Raw genomic sequence first — 16,815 nt, forward strand, 5'->3', positions numbered from 1 at the left:
GCTAAAAGCCCATTTGGCCAAACCTGTGCTCACTGAGTTTCGTCTTCAAAGTCTTTTCCGTTTAGGAGAAATGGCCATGTCACTTTGGGGATGTTTTGTGCATTTGCAATAAGCAGCCAATTACTATCTGGTGGAATTTTTCAGAACAGCGGAGACATTACCAAAAATTTAACATTTTATAAAACGGAGACCAAATGTCCGAGAGACTTCATTTGATGACTTCCCGGAAGATCTGTCCCTGGGGCAAAGGACTGAGGCCATTGGCCTATTTTACAAACATTTGCGGACGTCTAGTAAGGGACCGTACATTTGCAATATGGAGATCCTCATCAATCATACAGCAAATGCCATCGGCGTCTCTTATGTAGGAAAAGCCCATCGAGACCCAGAGTCTCTTTATCAAGGGAAACATGGCCAAGAGGCAGCAACAATCAATAGATGACATAATTACAACATACAACAATACAACACATCAACATGATTCAGCCATTTAAAAAAAGCATTTACACTCCTCTGTAACAGTCTCCCATCAATATTTTAAATTCATTCAGTGGCACTAACATATTTAGATTAAGCATGGGTTGTAGAATATTCCATGCATCTGGTGCACAAGAAGATAAAGCAGTCTTGCCTAACACTGTGAATTTCCTGGGGACTTTAATTAAACCTCTTAGAGCTACCCCCCTACATTTCCGCCTGAAGACATTCCCAAATCTAACTGCCTGTAGCTCAGGCACAGAACCAAGGATATGCATATTCTTGGTACCATTTGAAAGATAACACTCTGAAGTTTGTGTAAATGTGAATTGAATGTAGGAGAATATAACACAATAGATCTGGTTTAGATAATACAATGAAAAAAAACATATTTTTTTATTTTTATTGTTGTATCATCATCTTTAAAATGAACAAGATAAAACAAAAATTCAGATAGGATGATGGGGACAATTTCGGTGAAAAACATGAGGGCAACAGTACTTGTGCAAAGTTTCAGGATGATAACTTCGAAAATAAGTGTGCTACATGACATTTATCATGAAGTGACCCAGGTGTACCACACAAGTAGCCCAAATGTACCCAAGTTGCCAAATTGGTGAAGTTATACATTTTGAATGGAATAACTATTTACAAAATACCAAAATGGTATTCTAACACACCCCCTCATAAAATAGAGAGAAAACATGAAGAAAAATATATATATACATTTACAAAATAACACTTTCGATATTTGGAAGACCCTCAGTCCTCTACTCACAATATTATGCTGCTGATGCCTGGGCAGATGAACACCACTTGTGGCAGGAGCTGGATGAACCAGCTTCAGTGGGGGATGGACACCTTGGCACTGGGGGCTCCCATTCAGAGTCCGTGTCACTGTGAAAGAAAATGTTCAGTTAGAATAGTTTCACATATGAGCCCTGTATCAACAGGTATAATAAACAGATATGCAGTATATAGAGTACAGGGAACATAAGGTTAAATATATTATTATAGACCTGCTAGATCTACTGTCTCATTTATATTATGACATTTCAGCTAGATCTACTGTCTATTATATTATGACAGACCACCTAGATCTACTGTCTTTATGATATTACAACAGACCAGCTGTATCTACTGTCTCCATTTCACTTTGGCCATTGTTGTGGGCATGCCCTCCCCTCAACAGCCTCAAATAGGCTATTTCATTTCACAAAAAAAAATTATATTATTAATTTCAAACAACGGCATTGGCATGAGAAGAACCAGTCCAAAACGATGTCCTCTCCATTAAAAAAATATTCTTCCATTTGGGAATCGCTAACTGAATCGTCCTCGATCAATTCCTTCTAAAATGTTGTGTACATCTGTATATTTAGACTTAGAATTAGCTTTCCCTGACTTAGTCGCCATACTGATTGATATATAAACAGCTGAATATGCGCTTTACCAAAACAACGCTCCTTCCGGTATGAAACTTCAATGGCAAATGACCCTCTTTACGCCGGAGTTTACTACATGGGTTGGTCTTCCAACACATTACATATTGCCGTTTACCTCAGCTCATTGGCTATCTACCCAGCTAGATTTTAAGACGATCAGTGGTCATTGGGTTAAAATACAGTCAATCAACGAAACAGCGGGCAATCATTGGTGCACAATGATGTCATTACTCGTTGTCTTCAAATCGTTTTCTTTCAGTCAATTCGTCCCGTGAAATGACCCATCAGGTTTGGTTGTGTTACATATTGCCGTTTACCTCAGCTCATTGGCTATCTACCATGCTAGATTTCAAGACGATCAGTGGTCATTGGGTTAAAATACAGTCAATCAACGAAACAGCGGGCAAATCATAGGTGCACAATGATGTCATTACTTGTTGTCTTCAGATCGGTTTCTTTCGGTCAATACGTCCTGCGAAATGACCCACCGGGTTTGGTTGTGTTACAAACAAACCGGTTGATTGCAATGAATCCAAACATGAGTGAAAAATCACGTTCTGTGTGTGTATTTGCCTCGAGTGTGTCGTCAAAAATTTAATGAGACGGAATTCAAGACACAAGCGGTTCACAAAATGTTCCGTGTTAGGCTATAAAAATTGATTTTATCGAACAATAGACATTTCATTGTGTAACAATGAGCATTGGGATTGCAAACAGAGGAAGATCGTCAAAGGTAAACAATTTATTTTATTGCAGTTTGTGATTTTGATACGCCTGTGCTGGTTGAAATATTTCTTTTTTATGGGGCTCTATCTTCAGATAATCGCATTGTATTCTTTCGCAGTAAATCCTTTCTTAAATCTGACAACGTAGTTGGATTAGCAATATTCTAGGCTTTCGAAACATGTGAGACACTTGTATTTTCATGAATGTTTAATATGACTATTTATGTAGCGATCACTGTATGTTGTCGAATTTCATCCCGCTACCGGGTTCCGTGCGCAGAGGAGGTTAAGTAAAAACCACCTAGCAGACCAGGTATGGTAACTGCTGGTAGTGAAGTAGACCAGACTACAGAGGTAAAGAAGGAGTTTACCCAAAAGGGCTTTGTGGATGAACATATACAAATGTATCTTTCTGCGCATATAAAGTGAGGTCCAACCTACCATTTGGTGAGTATGATATAATCACATATATAGATAGATACATGTAGAATTGGATGTATCAAAGCTAAAAAGTAACACATAACATGTTGGGACAACAGCAGGAGAGAACAATGATATACAGGTCTCACAAGGTAGGTATAGGGTACAATAGTCCTTTGTAGATGGGGCAATTTACAGGGAGGTGAACAACCAGGATGAACCAAAATAGACCAAACTGGTAGGACACAGGTGAGCATACTAACACAAATAGACATTTGCATACACACACATCCATGCTGTTTAGCATGACAATTAAAGAGAGAAACATTAATAGCAATGAGGCTAGCTAACATCCAAGTTTAACACCATACATTTCAATGGGATCAACTGGTCCTGTTTTAGCAAGCGATCTTTTTAACATCATACAAAGTAAGAAATGGTGAAATAATAAGTACATAAACACACATTAACAAGGAATATGAATACTTACAGATGTCAAATGAGGGGCGACAGGGTAGCCTAGTGGTTAGAGCGTTGAACTAGTAACCGGAAGGTTGCGAGTTCAAACCCCCGAGCTGACAAGGTACAAATCTGTCGTTCTGCCCCTGAACAGGCAGTTAACCCACTGTTCCCAGGCCGTCATTGAAAATAAGAATTTGTTCTTAACTGACTTGCCTGGTTAAATAAAGGTAAAATAAAATAAAAAAATAAAAGTTACAGGATGGTGAAGGATGGAATGTTGCTTACCTCGAGGATAGTTAAGTGGTTGCTAGTTACTAAGCTGCAATATACAAAAACAGGTTAGGATAAATCTTTATGCGGTCCATGACAGTTATTGATGGTACAATTATTCTCTACATTATATATTGCATTTGTCATTAGAAACCAGGAAATGGCAGAGATATTTCTACATATTGCGCCTTTAAATGTACTGTAGCATCCATATTTCATATTTCTCTCTCTCTCCTTCCCCCCCTCCCCCACACAGTGAAGAGCAGTGACTGGGTAGACAGGTACCACATGAAATTCCTGGGCTCGGTCCAAGTACCCTACCACAAAGGCAACGATGTTCTGTGTGCAGCTATGCAGAAGGTATGGGCGGTGCTGTGCATTTTCTTGTGAAAGAAAGAGTGAGAGGGTAGAAAGAGTATGAGAGAGATGTCATCTGGCACATTACCAAAGAAGACCATAAACTTTAACTGAGAGGGGGGGGGGGGGGGAGACAGATGGATGAAGAGACAAATGGAGTGAGTAGGAAGTTGGGAAAGAATTGGGGAGAAAATATGATTGAAAATAGTGTTATTACACCAGGATTGGGGTTGGAATTCAGAATCTAATTCAAAGTCTATATCCTGTATGGGCAAATAAAACAAAATTCAAATTTAAGAATATAATTGGAATTAAAGAGCAATTCGCATCTCAATTCAGAATTGACCCCAACTCTGTATTACACAAACAAGCATTGACAGGAGAAGAATCTGAGATTGCAAATTAGAAAGGTTAGGAGAGGAAATCATTAAAACAAGGTAGAAAAGAAAAGAAGACAGAGGCAGGTTGAAAAGAGGTATTAGCCATTGCTCATAGCTACACTACATAACCAAACGTATGTGTACACCTGCTTGTCGAACATCCCATTCCAAAATCATGGGCATTAATATGGAGTTGGTCCCCCCTTGGCTGCTATAACAGCCTCCACTCTTCTGGGAAGGCTTTCCACTAGATGTTGGAACATTGCTGTGGGGACTTGCTTCCATTCAGCCACAAGAGCATTATTTATTTATTTAACCTTTATTTAACTAGGCATTAGTGAGGTTGGACAGTGATGTTGGGCGATAAGGCCTGGCTTGCAGTCGGCATTCTAATTCATCCCAAAGGTTTTTGATGGGGTTGAGGTTAGGTCTCTGTGAAGGCCATTCAAGTTCTTCCACACCGATCTCGACAAACAATTTCTGTATGGACCTTGCTTTGGGCACGGAGGCATTGTCATGCCGAAACAGGCAAGGGAAGGACATTCTCCGAAATGTTGCCACAAAGTTGGAAGCACAGAATCGTCTAGAATGTCAATGTTTGCTGTACCATTAAGATTTCCCTTCACTGGAACTATGGGGCCTAGCCTGAACCATGAAAAACAGCCAGAGATCATTATTTCTCCTCCATAAACCTTTACAGTTGGCACTATGCATTGGGGCAGGTAGCATTCTCCTGGCATCCAGGTAGCGTTCTCCTGAAGCGTCATTCATCACTCCAGAGAACACATTTCCACTGCTCCAGAGTCCAATGGTGGCGAGCTTCATTCCACTCCAGCTGATGCTTGGCATTGCGCATGGTGATCTTAGGCTTGTGTGCGGCTGCTCGCCCATGGAAACCCATTTCATGAAGCTCTTGTGCAGGCGTTGCTTCCAGAGGACAGACGATTTTTACACTCAACAGTCCCGTTCTGTGAGCTTGTGTGGCCTACCACTTCACGGCTGAGACGTTGTTGCTCCTAGATGTTCCCACTTTACAATAATAGCACTTACAGTTGACCGGGGCAGCCCTAGCAGGGCAGAAATTGAACAAACTGACTTGTTCGAAAGGTGGCATCCTATGATGGTGCCACGTTGAAAGTCACTGAGCTCTTCAGTAAGGCCATTCTACTGCCAACGTTTTGTTTATGGTCAGCAACGGGTGTGGCTCAAATAGCTGAATCCACAAATTCTAAGGGGTATTTTGTATATATAGTGTATACTTCTAGCTGAGATGCCACTAGAATTTTAAGACTAATAACCCACCTTTTTCCTATGTCTCCTTTCCCTGTTCACGTTTTAAATTCCAATTATAGAATAAGGGCGCAGAAGTTTTTTTTACATATACATTCAATATCTAAACCAGGCCTGACATTTCAGCTGCTGCTTTTTTCAAGGGATGCTGATGCTGTTTTGATTGCCACCAGATTGCCACCAATAGGAGGATGACAGTGCAGTATAACCCACCTTCGTCTTGTATCCTTGAGATCAACGTGAAAGGCGTGAAGCTCCTAGTCCAGGATGACTACTATGCCTCTGACAAAGTAAGACTTTCACACTAAAATACACACATTGTACACATACACACACACACCACACAAACAGGACAGGTACACAGACAGACACTCAGATTTATGCACACACACGTACACACTCTACACATGTATTTGCATCACACACACTTCTTCAGGCACACCTTCAGCGCATGTTAGAAAGACAGCAGTTGAGTTTGGACCAAAGTACGACGACAAGACTAGATACATGGAGGTTTTTTAATCAAACCTCTGACCAGCAAGATCACACTCGGGGAATATTCCCAGTAAAGAAGGTTAATAACACTCCAGTGTGGGCACTAAAGTGTATTGCAGTCCACACACAATAATCCAGTTGTATTGTATAGAGGAGAGTGAGAATTTAAATTTAAATCTGGCAATAGCGGTGCCCACCTAAACTGAAGTCAAGCTATGTCAGTGGGTTCTTTGTTGACATTAAGGCTATGATTTGTTTTAATATCTAATTGACCAATCATAAAGTTCACTAGCTACGGCTCCTGCAGATGATGTGGTGTAAGCAGATAGCTAATTCCATGACAAAACGCAGTTGTTGACATGGAGAGTAGATACTTTTTTTTACCCCCAACACCTGTTTTTCAGAGCCATAGAATTTGGTCAATGAGGTTTGTACCAAAGAATTAGGATGCATTCATACTGTATGTAGTGTGCATTTCATTGTGACATCACAGTTGCCCAATGTTACAGACCCCCCTTCAAAAAAAATGCAGTGGAATGGTCCCATGGTCCCAGACAATATGTTTATTTTGAGCCCAAAATGAAGAAAGTCAGTCCAAAATTTAAGGACGCAAATCCAGCACTAGTTTATAATATAATATAATATATCTCTCTGTCTGTCTCTGTCTGTCTGTCTGTCTGTCTGTCTCTCTGTCTCTCTGTCTCTCTGTCTGTCTCATCACAGAGTAACCAGTGCAGCCACTTCTTCCAGTTGAAGAATGTTTCCTTCTGTGGATATCACCCTAAGAACAGCAAGTAAGTACCTGCACCAGGATGACATTTTGTCAGTCATGCTCACCATATTCAAATAAAAATGTGCTTTTTGGGAGAGTCGTTATGCAGGCAGTGGAGGAAATTGAGAAAGAGAATCACTTTGGGAACCTTCCATTGTAAAATCTGGATTTATACATTTCAAAATTATTTTACTCCCGGAACCTGGTTCCCCCTTGGGGGAAACTCCTCTTACCTCTGTATTTTTATTTTTTTACCTATGTGTGGTTTGTATGTTTTCCCCTTAGGTACTTTGGCTTCATCACAAAACACCCAGCTGACCAGAGATTTGCCTGTCATGTGTTTGTGTCTGAAGATTCTACTAAACCCCTGGCAGAGTCTGTTGGGTGAGGGTTGAGAACTTTATATATATCATGTCACTCTTTTGCTCTTTGTCCTTCACTTTTATATTGTCAGAGGATTCAAGCGGTTCTTAGCCATAGTGGGCCAATTACAACCAACATTGAGTACTGTCTCAACATGAGGCGATCTCTCGTTAAACCACCAATATGCGCTAAATTCACCAGAACAACTGATCTCATTTGCAACCACAATTGGCCATTATATTATCGCTCCCTGATGTCAGTGTATAAAGGGCGATAGCACTTTGGGATTTGGCCCCGTTGATATAGGTCTTTCTTGGGTTTGTCTTTGTCATTCAATCACAACAAACAAGTGCAGTAATGAATATATCCAGTAAGCTAGCTTTGAAGTTGAGGACTTTAAAACAAATTGTATTGGTCACCTACACATATTTTGCAGATGTTATCACGGGTGTAGCAAAATGCTTATGTTCCTAGCTCTGACAGAATAGTAATGCCTAAAGATACAAAGCAATACCAGTAAAACTGAAACAGAAGAAGAAAGTAATATAGAAATATTATAGTGAGCAATGTCGGAATCCAGAATATAATTATATATGTACAGTGCATAGACTTTTTCCACATTTTTGTTACGCCACAGCCTTATTGTAAAATGTATTGAAAAAAAGATATCCTTATCAATCTACACACAATACCCCATAATGACAAAGCAAAAACAGGTAAAAAAAAAAAAATGTATATTAAAAAAATGAAGTATCAAATTTACATAAGTATTCAGACACTTTACTCAGTACTTTGTTGAAGCGCCTTAAGCAGCGATTACAGCCTTGAGTCTTCTTGTGTATGACGCTACAAGCTTGACACACCTGTATTTGGGGAGTTTCTCCCATTCTTCTCTGCAGATCCCCTCAAACTGTGTCAGGTTGGATGGGGAGTGTCGCTGCATAGCTATTTTCAGGTCTCTCCAGATATGTTTGTCTAGGCTCTGGCTGGGCCACTCAAGGACATTCAGATACTTGTCCCAAAACCACTCCTGCGTTGTCTTGGCTGTGTGCTTAGGGTTGTTGAGCTGCTGGAAGGTGAACCTTCGCCCCAGTCTGAGGTCCTGTACTTTGCTCCATTCCTCTATCCCTCAAACCTGACTAGTCTACCAGTCCTTGCCGCTGAAAAAACATCCCCACAGCATCCCCACAGCATCCCCACAACCACCACAAAGCTTAACTGTGGAGTTGGTGCCAGGTTTCCTCCAGATGTGACGCTTGGCATTCAGGCCAAAGAGTTCAATCTTGATTTCATCAGACCAGAGAATCTTGTTTCTCATGGTCGGAGAGTCGTTTAGGTGCCTTTTTGGCAAACTCCAAGCGGGCTGTCGTGCCTTTTACCGAGGAGTGGCTTCCATCTGGCCACTCTACCATAAAGGCCTGATTGGTGGAGTGCTGCAGAGATGGTTGTCCTTCTGGAAGGTTCTCCCATCTCCACAGAAGAACTCTGGAGCTCTGTCAAAGTGACCAACAGGTTCTTGTTCACCTCCCTGACAAAAACCTTCTCCCACGATTGCTCATTTTGGCCGGGTCGGACAGTCTAGGAAGAGTCCTGGTGGTTCCAAAGATTGATGGAGGCCACTGTGTTCTTGGCAACCTTCAATGCTGCATATATTTTTTGGTACACTTTCCCAGATATGTGCCTAAACACAATCCTGTCTCAGAGTTCTATGGACATTTCCCTCGACCTCATGGCTTGGTTGTTGCTCTGACATGCACTGTCAACTGTCTATACCTTATACAGTATAGACAGGTGTGTGCCTTTCCAAATCATGTCCATTCAATTGAATTTACCACAGGTTGACTCAAATCAAGGTGTAGAAACAAGTCTCATAGCAAAGGGAGGCTGAAGAAATTCGGCTTGGCCACTAAGATCCTCACAAACTTCTACAGACGCACCATTAAGAGCATTCTGCCGGCTATATCACCGTCTGGTAAGTTAACTGCACCATCCACAGCCACAGGGCTCTCCAAAGGGCAGTCAGCCCAACGCATCACCGGGGGCACAATACCTGCCCTCCATGACATCTACAGTAGCCGGTGTCACAGTAGGTCAAGTAGACCATCAAGGACCTCAGCCACCCCAGCCATGGCCTGTTCAACACGCTACCATCTAAAAGGAGGAGACAGTACAGGTGCATCAAACCTGGGACCGAGAGACTGAAAAAAACATTCTATCTCCAGGCCATCAGACTGTTAAATACTCACCACTAGCTGGCCTCTGCCCAGTACTCCACCATCTACACACAATACCCCATGATGACATGAAAAACAGGTTTTTGGACATTTTAGCAAATTTATTAAAAATAAAAACTGAAATGACTTACATATACTGTCGGTGTGGTTGGATCATTTCAGGTCCTCAGTGATGTGCACACTGAGGAACTTGTAGCTTTTGAACCTCTCCACTGTGGCTCGTTGATGTGGATGGAGGCTGCGGAGGACGCACCCCTATGGGGCCCCTGTGTTGAGGATCAGCGTGGCAAAGGTGTTAGTGAGCTTAGTGATGATCTTGGAGTGCACTATGGTGTTGGTGTACGTCACTGGGGCCGAGTTCCCTCCTATCCTAAAATAAAATTGTCAAAAACCTCAGCCACCCAAGCCATAGACTGTTCACTCTGCTACCACACGGCAAGTGGTACCGGGGAGCCATGTTTGGGCCCAAAAGGCTCCTGAACAGCTTCCACCCCCAAGCCATAAGACTGCTGAACAGTTAATCAAATGGCTACCCAGACTATTTGCATTGACCCTCTCTTGCACTGACTTTATGCACACTCACTGGACTCTACCCTAACATACTTACACTTATAGTCTAACAAACACATACTGTACACTCACACATGCACACACTTTCACAGTCTTCACATACACTGCTGCTACTCTGTTCATTATGTTTCCTGATTGCCTAGTCACTTTTACCTCTACATACATGTACATATTACCTCAACTACCTCATACTCCTGCACATTGACTTGGTACCGGTATGCCTCGTTATTGTTATTTATTGTTAGTATTTATTCGATTTTTTCACAGTAAAGTCTGCACCTGCTGTATTCAGCGCATGTGAAAAATACAATTTGATTTAAAGGCAGAGTTCAGTACAGCCTGTACTCTACTGTACTATAGCATACTGTACTCTACTGTACAGCAAACACGAGTAGAGTATAGTACAGTACAGGAAAGTAGAGAAGAGTTCAGGATAGTAGAGTTCAGTGCAGTACTCTACTGTACTCTAATGTACTGAACTATATTGCACTGTACTCTAATGTACTGAACTATACACTACCGTACTCTACTGTACAGTAAGCTCAAGTATAGTTCAGTACAGGAAAGTAGAGTTCAGTACAGTATAGTTCACTTCAGTACAGTACTGTATTCTACTGTACTGAACTATACTCTACTGTACTCTACTGAACTATACTCTACTTTCCTGAACTATACGCTGCTCGAGTTTACTGTACTCAAGTTTCTTAAAATTCATTGGGTCTATATTCTAACAATAAGTGTTTGTTATTAATTACCAGCCTTCCTATTTTCAATGTTCCTGATATTTCATTGGGCCAAGAGTAGAGAACCTAAACGCAACTGTCTGGCATCTAACTGAAACAGTAACAACATCATGTCAACTGATCTGCTAGTTTATCATAGTGTTTTTGGTTGCAAGTAAGTGTTTTAACACGCAGATTCATGTAATCTCCTGTTAGTAGTGTTTTAAGAAATCCAGAGCTAAATTCTGCCTGTTGGTTGCAATTGGCCCAGTACACTCAGAGGCCAGTTTATTAGGTACACCACCCCGTTCACGAAAATGGTTCGCACCTAGACAGTGAGTCACATGGCTTACTTTATAAAGCAGGCAGACAGGCATTGAGTCATTCAGTTACTGTTCAATTGAATGTTAGAATGGGAAAAACGAGTGACCTAAGCTACTTTGAGTGTGGTATGATCGTCGGTGCCAGGCGCGCCGGTTCCAGTATCTCAAAAACTGCGGGCCTCCTGGGCTTTTCACACACAACAGTGTCTATGCTTTACTGAGAATGGTGTGACAAAGATAAAACACCCAGTGAGTGGCAGTGCTATGGGCGAAAACTGCTCATTGATGAGAGAGGTTGAAGGAGAATGGCAAGAATCGTGCACGCTAACAGGAGGGCCACAGGCATATAACGGTGCAGTACAAGAGTGGTGTGCAGAACGGCATCTCGGTACGCACAAGTTGTCAGTCCTTGTCACGGATGGGTTATTGCAGCATACAACCATACCCTATCGGGTTCCAATCCTAACAGCTAAAAACAAGAGCACACGCGATCACCAACACTGGACAATTGAGGAATGGAAAAACATCACCTGGTGCAATGAATCCCGGTTCCTGTTGCATCATGCTGATGGCAGTCAGGATTTGGCATAAGCAGCATGAGTCCATGGCCTGCCTGGTGTCAACGGTACAGGCTGGTAGCAGTGGTACAATGGTGTGTGGAATGTTTTCGTGGCACAAGCTAGGTCCATTGATACCAATTGAGCAATGTTTCCATGTCTCAAAGAATTAAGGCTGTTCTGGAGGTAAAGGGGCTCCGACCCGGTACTAGATGGGTGAACCTAATAAACTGTATGTTTCTGTAGAGAGTTGTCATACCTGTCAGGTAAGGAACTGAGTGATTGAATAACCTTTATTTGTTATTTTTTATTAACTACCCCCCGGATCTTTTCTCCCCTCTTGTCTCTTCTACAGGAAAGCCTTCCAGTTGTACTATAAGGAATTTGTAGATTGCTCCTGTCCGACAGAGGATATTTACCTGGAATAGCACCCACCCCGCCTTCCACCACAACCCTGTACATTACAGTGTATCATAACATAATGTTGCATGACAGAGAAAACAATTCTAACAAATGTGAACTAATAAATTTGACAAAAAGATGAAGGAGAGAGAGAAAGAAGGAGAGGTACTGGTGTCTAACGTTTGTCCAAAGATTTTAAACAGTATGAAGATTGAACAAGTAATTGATCGAAACATAGTGGAGATGTTGAAGAGGGGGTCCCAAAATATATAAAATGGAGTCACTGATGAGGAAGTTAATGTGCCACTCAAGCACAATGCTCAGATCATAGTGACCATGGGCCTCATTTATAAACGTTGCGTAGGCACAAAATAAGGCGTACACCACTTTCTAAGCAAACTTTGGGATTTCTAAAAAACGGGAGAATGAGCGGTTCTCCATGGACACTTTGACACATACGTATGCACATAAACTGGAGAAATGAAAAACTGTGACTCCGATGGCAGAAACTCGAGAAATGCTTTGAAATTGATACCATTGTGTAAAATAAATTGAAATATTACCTCCCACGTGTTATATATGAAGAGTTCCCTGGAGTACACACAAAAAACATGATTTAGGATAATAAATACAAATAGAGATATCTGTTTTTGCAAAATAACCCCTCAAATATGTTGTACAGTTTAATCGGGAATCATATTTAATTGGATCTGTAATTATTAAACAATACTTGCATGTTATGAAATGTATTCTATTAAATAATAAGGTGAACAGTAGGACAAATTACGTTTAAACTGATGCCGTTTTCAATGCCTCAGTCGGGTAGATACCAGTGCACAGTTTCATATGTTCGTTGCACAGAACTGTCAATGTGATAATGGCCCTGTCATTGTCAGTTACAATCAGGGTAATTACCACACCTAAAGGTGTTACACAATTGGGTGGCTTTGACAATCAAATGGGTGGGTATAAAAAGGCATGCAATTACAATGCTTAATGACTCACAATGGCTGCTTTGGCACTGTTGGAAGATTTGACAAATGGAAGAATTCGGAGAGAGCGAACTTTCAGAGACCAGACAGATTTACTGGAAAATGATGAAGAGTGGCTTATTAGCCGGTTCCGATTACCGAGAGCTGTTCTCTTGGATCTCTGTGCTGTAGTAGGCCCAGCTTTACAGAGAAGCACTCGCAGAAACCAAGCCGTGCCTGTCCCACATCAACTCCTTGGCAACATCGTTAATAGCGTCGATGGTGTCTCTTCGCGTTTGCAGGACTGCATCATCTGTGAGGAAATGGGCACTGGAGGGTTGTGACGCATAAGGTACAGTGGAGGCTGGGCGCACTCAGCTCATGCTCAGCTGTAGCTCCACCGACCCCACAGGGACAAACGGCGACTAAAAACAATTGAAAATGTCACAATTGTTTGTGTAAATAAATGTTTAAACACAACTTGAATGCATTTTGGTTTACTCTTTTCAAACGAGGGAATAATATTTACATACAGTGGGGCAAAAAAGTATTTAGTCAGCCACCAATTGTGCAAGTTCTCCCACTTAAAAAGATGAGAGAGGCCTGTAATTTTCATCATAGGTACACTTCAACTATGACAGACAAAATGAGGGAAAAAAATCCAGAAAATCACATTGTAGGATTTTTAATGAATTTATTTGCAAATTATGGTGGAAAATAAGTATTTGGTCAATAATAAAAGTGTATCTCAATACTTTGTTATATACCCTTTGTTGGCAATGACAGAGGTCAAAAGTTTTCTGTAAGTCTTCACAAGGTTTTCACACACTGTTGCTGGTATTTTGGCCCATTCCTCCATGCAGATCTCCTCTAGAGCAGTGATGTTTTGGGGCTGTTGCTGGGCAACACAGACTTTCAACTCCCTCCAAAGATTTTCTATGGGGTTGAGATCTGGAGACTGGATAGGCCACTCCAGGACCTTGAAATGCTTCTTACGAAGCCACTCCTTCGTGGCCCGGGCGGTGTGTTTGGGATCATTGTCATGCTGAAAGACCCAGCCACGTTTCATCTTCATTGCCCTTGCTGATGGAAGGAGGTTTTCACTCAAAATCTCACGATACATGGCCCAATTCATTCTTTCCTTTACATGGATCAGTCGTCCTGGTCCCTTTGCAGAAAAACAGCCCCAAAGCATGATGTTTCCACCCCCGTGCTTCACAGTAGGTATGGTGTTCTTTGGATGCAACTCAGCATTCTTTGTCCTCCAAACACGACGAGTTGAGTTTTTACCAAAAAGTTATATTTTGGTTTCATCTGACCATATGCCATTCTCCCAATCTTCTTCTGGATCATCCAAATGCTCTCTAGCAAACTTCAGACGGGCCTGGACATGTACTGGACTAAGCAGGGGGACACGTCTGGCACTGCAGGATTTGAGTCCCTGGCGGCGTAGTGTGTTACTGATGGTAGGCTTTGTTACTTTGGTCCCAGCTCTCTGCAGGTCATTCACTAGGTCCCCCTATTGCAGATTCAGTCTTCCCAGCCTGGTGCAGGTCTACAATTTTGTTTCTGGTGTCCTTTGACAGCTCTTTGGTCTTGGCCATAGTGGAGTTTGGAGTGTGACTGTTTGAGATTGTGGACAGGTGTCTTTTATACTGATAACAAGTTCAAACAGGTGCCATTAATACAGGTAACGAGTGGAGGACAGAGGAGCCTCTTAAAGAAGAAGTTACAGGTCTGTGAGATCCAGAAATCTTGCTTGTTTGTAGGTGACCAAATACTTATTTTCCACATTATTTGCAAATAAATTCATTAAAAATCCTACAATGTGATTTTCTGGATTTTTCTTCCTCATTTTGTCTGTCATAGTTGAAGTGTACCTATGATGGAAATTACAGGCCTCTCTCATCTTTTTAAGTGGGGGAACTTGCACAATTGGTGGCTGACTAAATACTTTTTTGCCCCACTGTACCTGGATAATCCGGTGCGTCTTGCATGTCCGTGTCCCCCTCCGTCACTACTCCACTCAGGAGGGATATCCCTATAATACTGGCAAGTCGCTCATCAAGGAGCAAGGGGATTGGCCTCCACTTTTATGTCTGACCACTTATTTTTTTATTTCTGAGAAAGCCTGACCTTCTGAGCCAGCAGCATTCACAGCATCCGCCATATGCTGCCACTCTAACGCCTTTTTGGCATTTGTAATTCCCACACTGTGTCCACCAAACAATATATTTTTTCTTGCTTCAACCTCCCCTACAAGAACTTCCATTTCACACTGGATGAAATTTATTTTTTTAGCCTTTCTGTCAGGATTTGTTGTCAATGTTGTCATGCAGTCAGTATGGATGAATATTAATTAGGAACGTTTCACTGACTATTTATAGGCAACCATGGGCGTTAAAAGGGTGGGACAAGATGCTCGCTCACGTGTGCCAAATTTCGAGTTGATCGTGATATATACAGGGAAACAGGTGTGGGTCGTGCATGCGCATTGTGGTATAAATCTGAATATTTTTGCGCATAAGCACTTTCTGTGTTTCTCCGTACGCCACCTTTTGATGTGAATCATCCGCACAGTTTTATAAATGAGGCCCCTGAACTGGAGAATTCTAAGACTAATCTTTGTGGATTTAGAGCTTGAATCCCAGATAGAACACTGGGCTTTGTGGACTTGGTGAACTGAAAAACGACCAATAGTCGCTAAGGTAACAGCAAATGGAGGTCAGGGAAAATAAATCAATAAATGAATAAAGATCTTGTTAAATTACTAGTATTTGAGTATTCTAATCCCTAATTCTATGGAATCTCGAATGTTGGTGTGATACATTGTGTGAGGAAAACAGTGATTATCCATGAGCTAATGGTGCAGTGTGTTTGGAGAGGGTGATAAGGCCTCACTGGAGAGTCCTGTGGTCTAAGGTAACTAACGATCTAAAATCAGATTACCCCACCCTATCCTTTGCAATTAAGGGGATGACAAATTATCTGCCAAATTATCAGTGGCTCACACTGTTACTTATTTTCCATGTGTTTGTTCCCCCTACACCAAAAACAAGTAAGCATTAGGGTCACACTGTTAACCAGGAATAGTGTCTTTAACATGCTGCAAAGCCTTTTGTGTTCTCTCTGGTACACTGTCAGAACCCTCAAATATATTCACATTAAGGAATCAAGAGCAAACTTTTAAAACAGAGGTTCCTACCAATAAAAGCGCTCACACTGTTTTCTGTTTGAAAATGCTTCCGTTTGTTTGTGCTGAACATGACCCTAGATATTATTTGATTTGTGGGAAGACTGATTCTTGTTAAATCATTAAGGGTACACTCCTTAATTGAATTACAGTATTGTAATTATATTACCAGGAACAAGGAGATGGACGACAGAGTTTCCAGTCAACCGCTTTGGCTTGCTTTTAAGGTAGTTTTAGTCTTCTAATTTGCAGGAAGGGTCACTGTGGACTGCCTCATAGTTCTTCTCATGCTCAGTTTCAACATGAAATGAGAGTTCATATTGAGAGTTCAGATGGGGTTGCCATTCAGATAACTGGGTATAGGATAAGGATGCTTACTCAAGCTGT

At 41.5% G+C, this 16,815-nt stretch overlaps 1 protein-coding gene across 2 annotated transcripts in view; it reads left to right on the forward strand.

Moving 5' to 3' along the window:
• The window catches only part of mapk8ip1b (mitogen-activated protein kinase 8 interacting protein 1b), a 118,152-nt gene extending 101,690 nt beyond the window's left edge, over positions 1-16,462 (forward strand). For both annotated transcript variants that reach the window (XM_021606791.3, XM_021606793.3), the window contains 5 exons: positions 4,056-4,159; positions 6,000-6,116; positions 7,045-7,115; positions 7,379-7,477; positions 12,218-16,462. In XM_021606791.3, the coding sequence (XP_021462466.1) occupies positions 4,056-4,159; positions 6,000-6,116; positions 7,045-7,115; positions 7,379-7,477; positions 12,218-12,290 (464 nt within the window). In that variant the 3' untranslated portion in view covers positions 12,291-16,462. The remainder of the gene's footprint in view (positions 1-4,055; positions 4,160-5,999; positions 6,117-7,044; positions 7,116-7,378; positions 7,478-12,217) is intronic.
• The last annotated feature ends 353 nt before the right edge of the window (positions 16,463-16,815 follow it).

The sequence above is a fragment of the Oncorhynchus mykiss genome, chromosome 6 (assembly GCF_057628025.1).
Source record: "Oncorhynchus mykiss isolate SJ-2025 chromosome 6, ASM5762802v1, whole genome shotgun sequence".
NCBI classification, from domain to species: domain Eukaryota; kingdom Metazoa; phylum Chordata; class Actinopteri; order Salmoniformes; family Salmonidae; genus Oncorhynchus; species Oncorhynchus mykiss.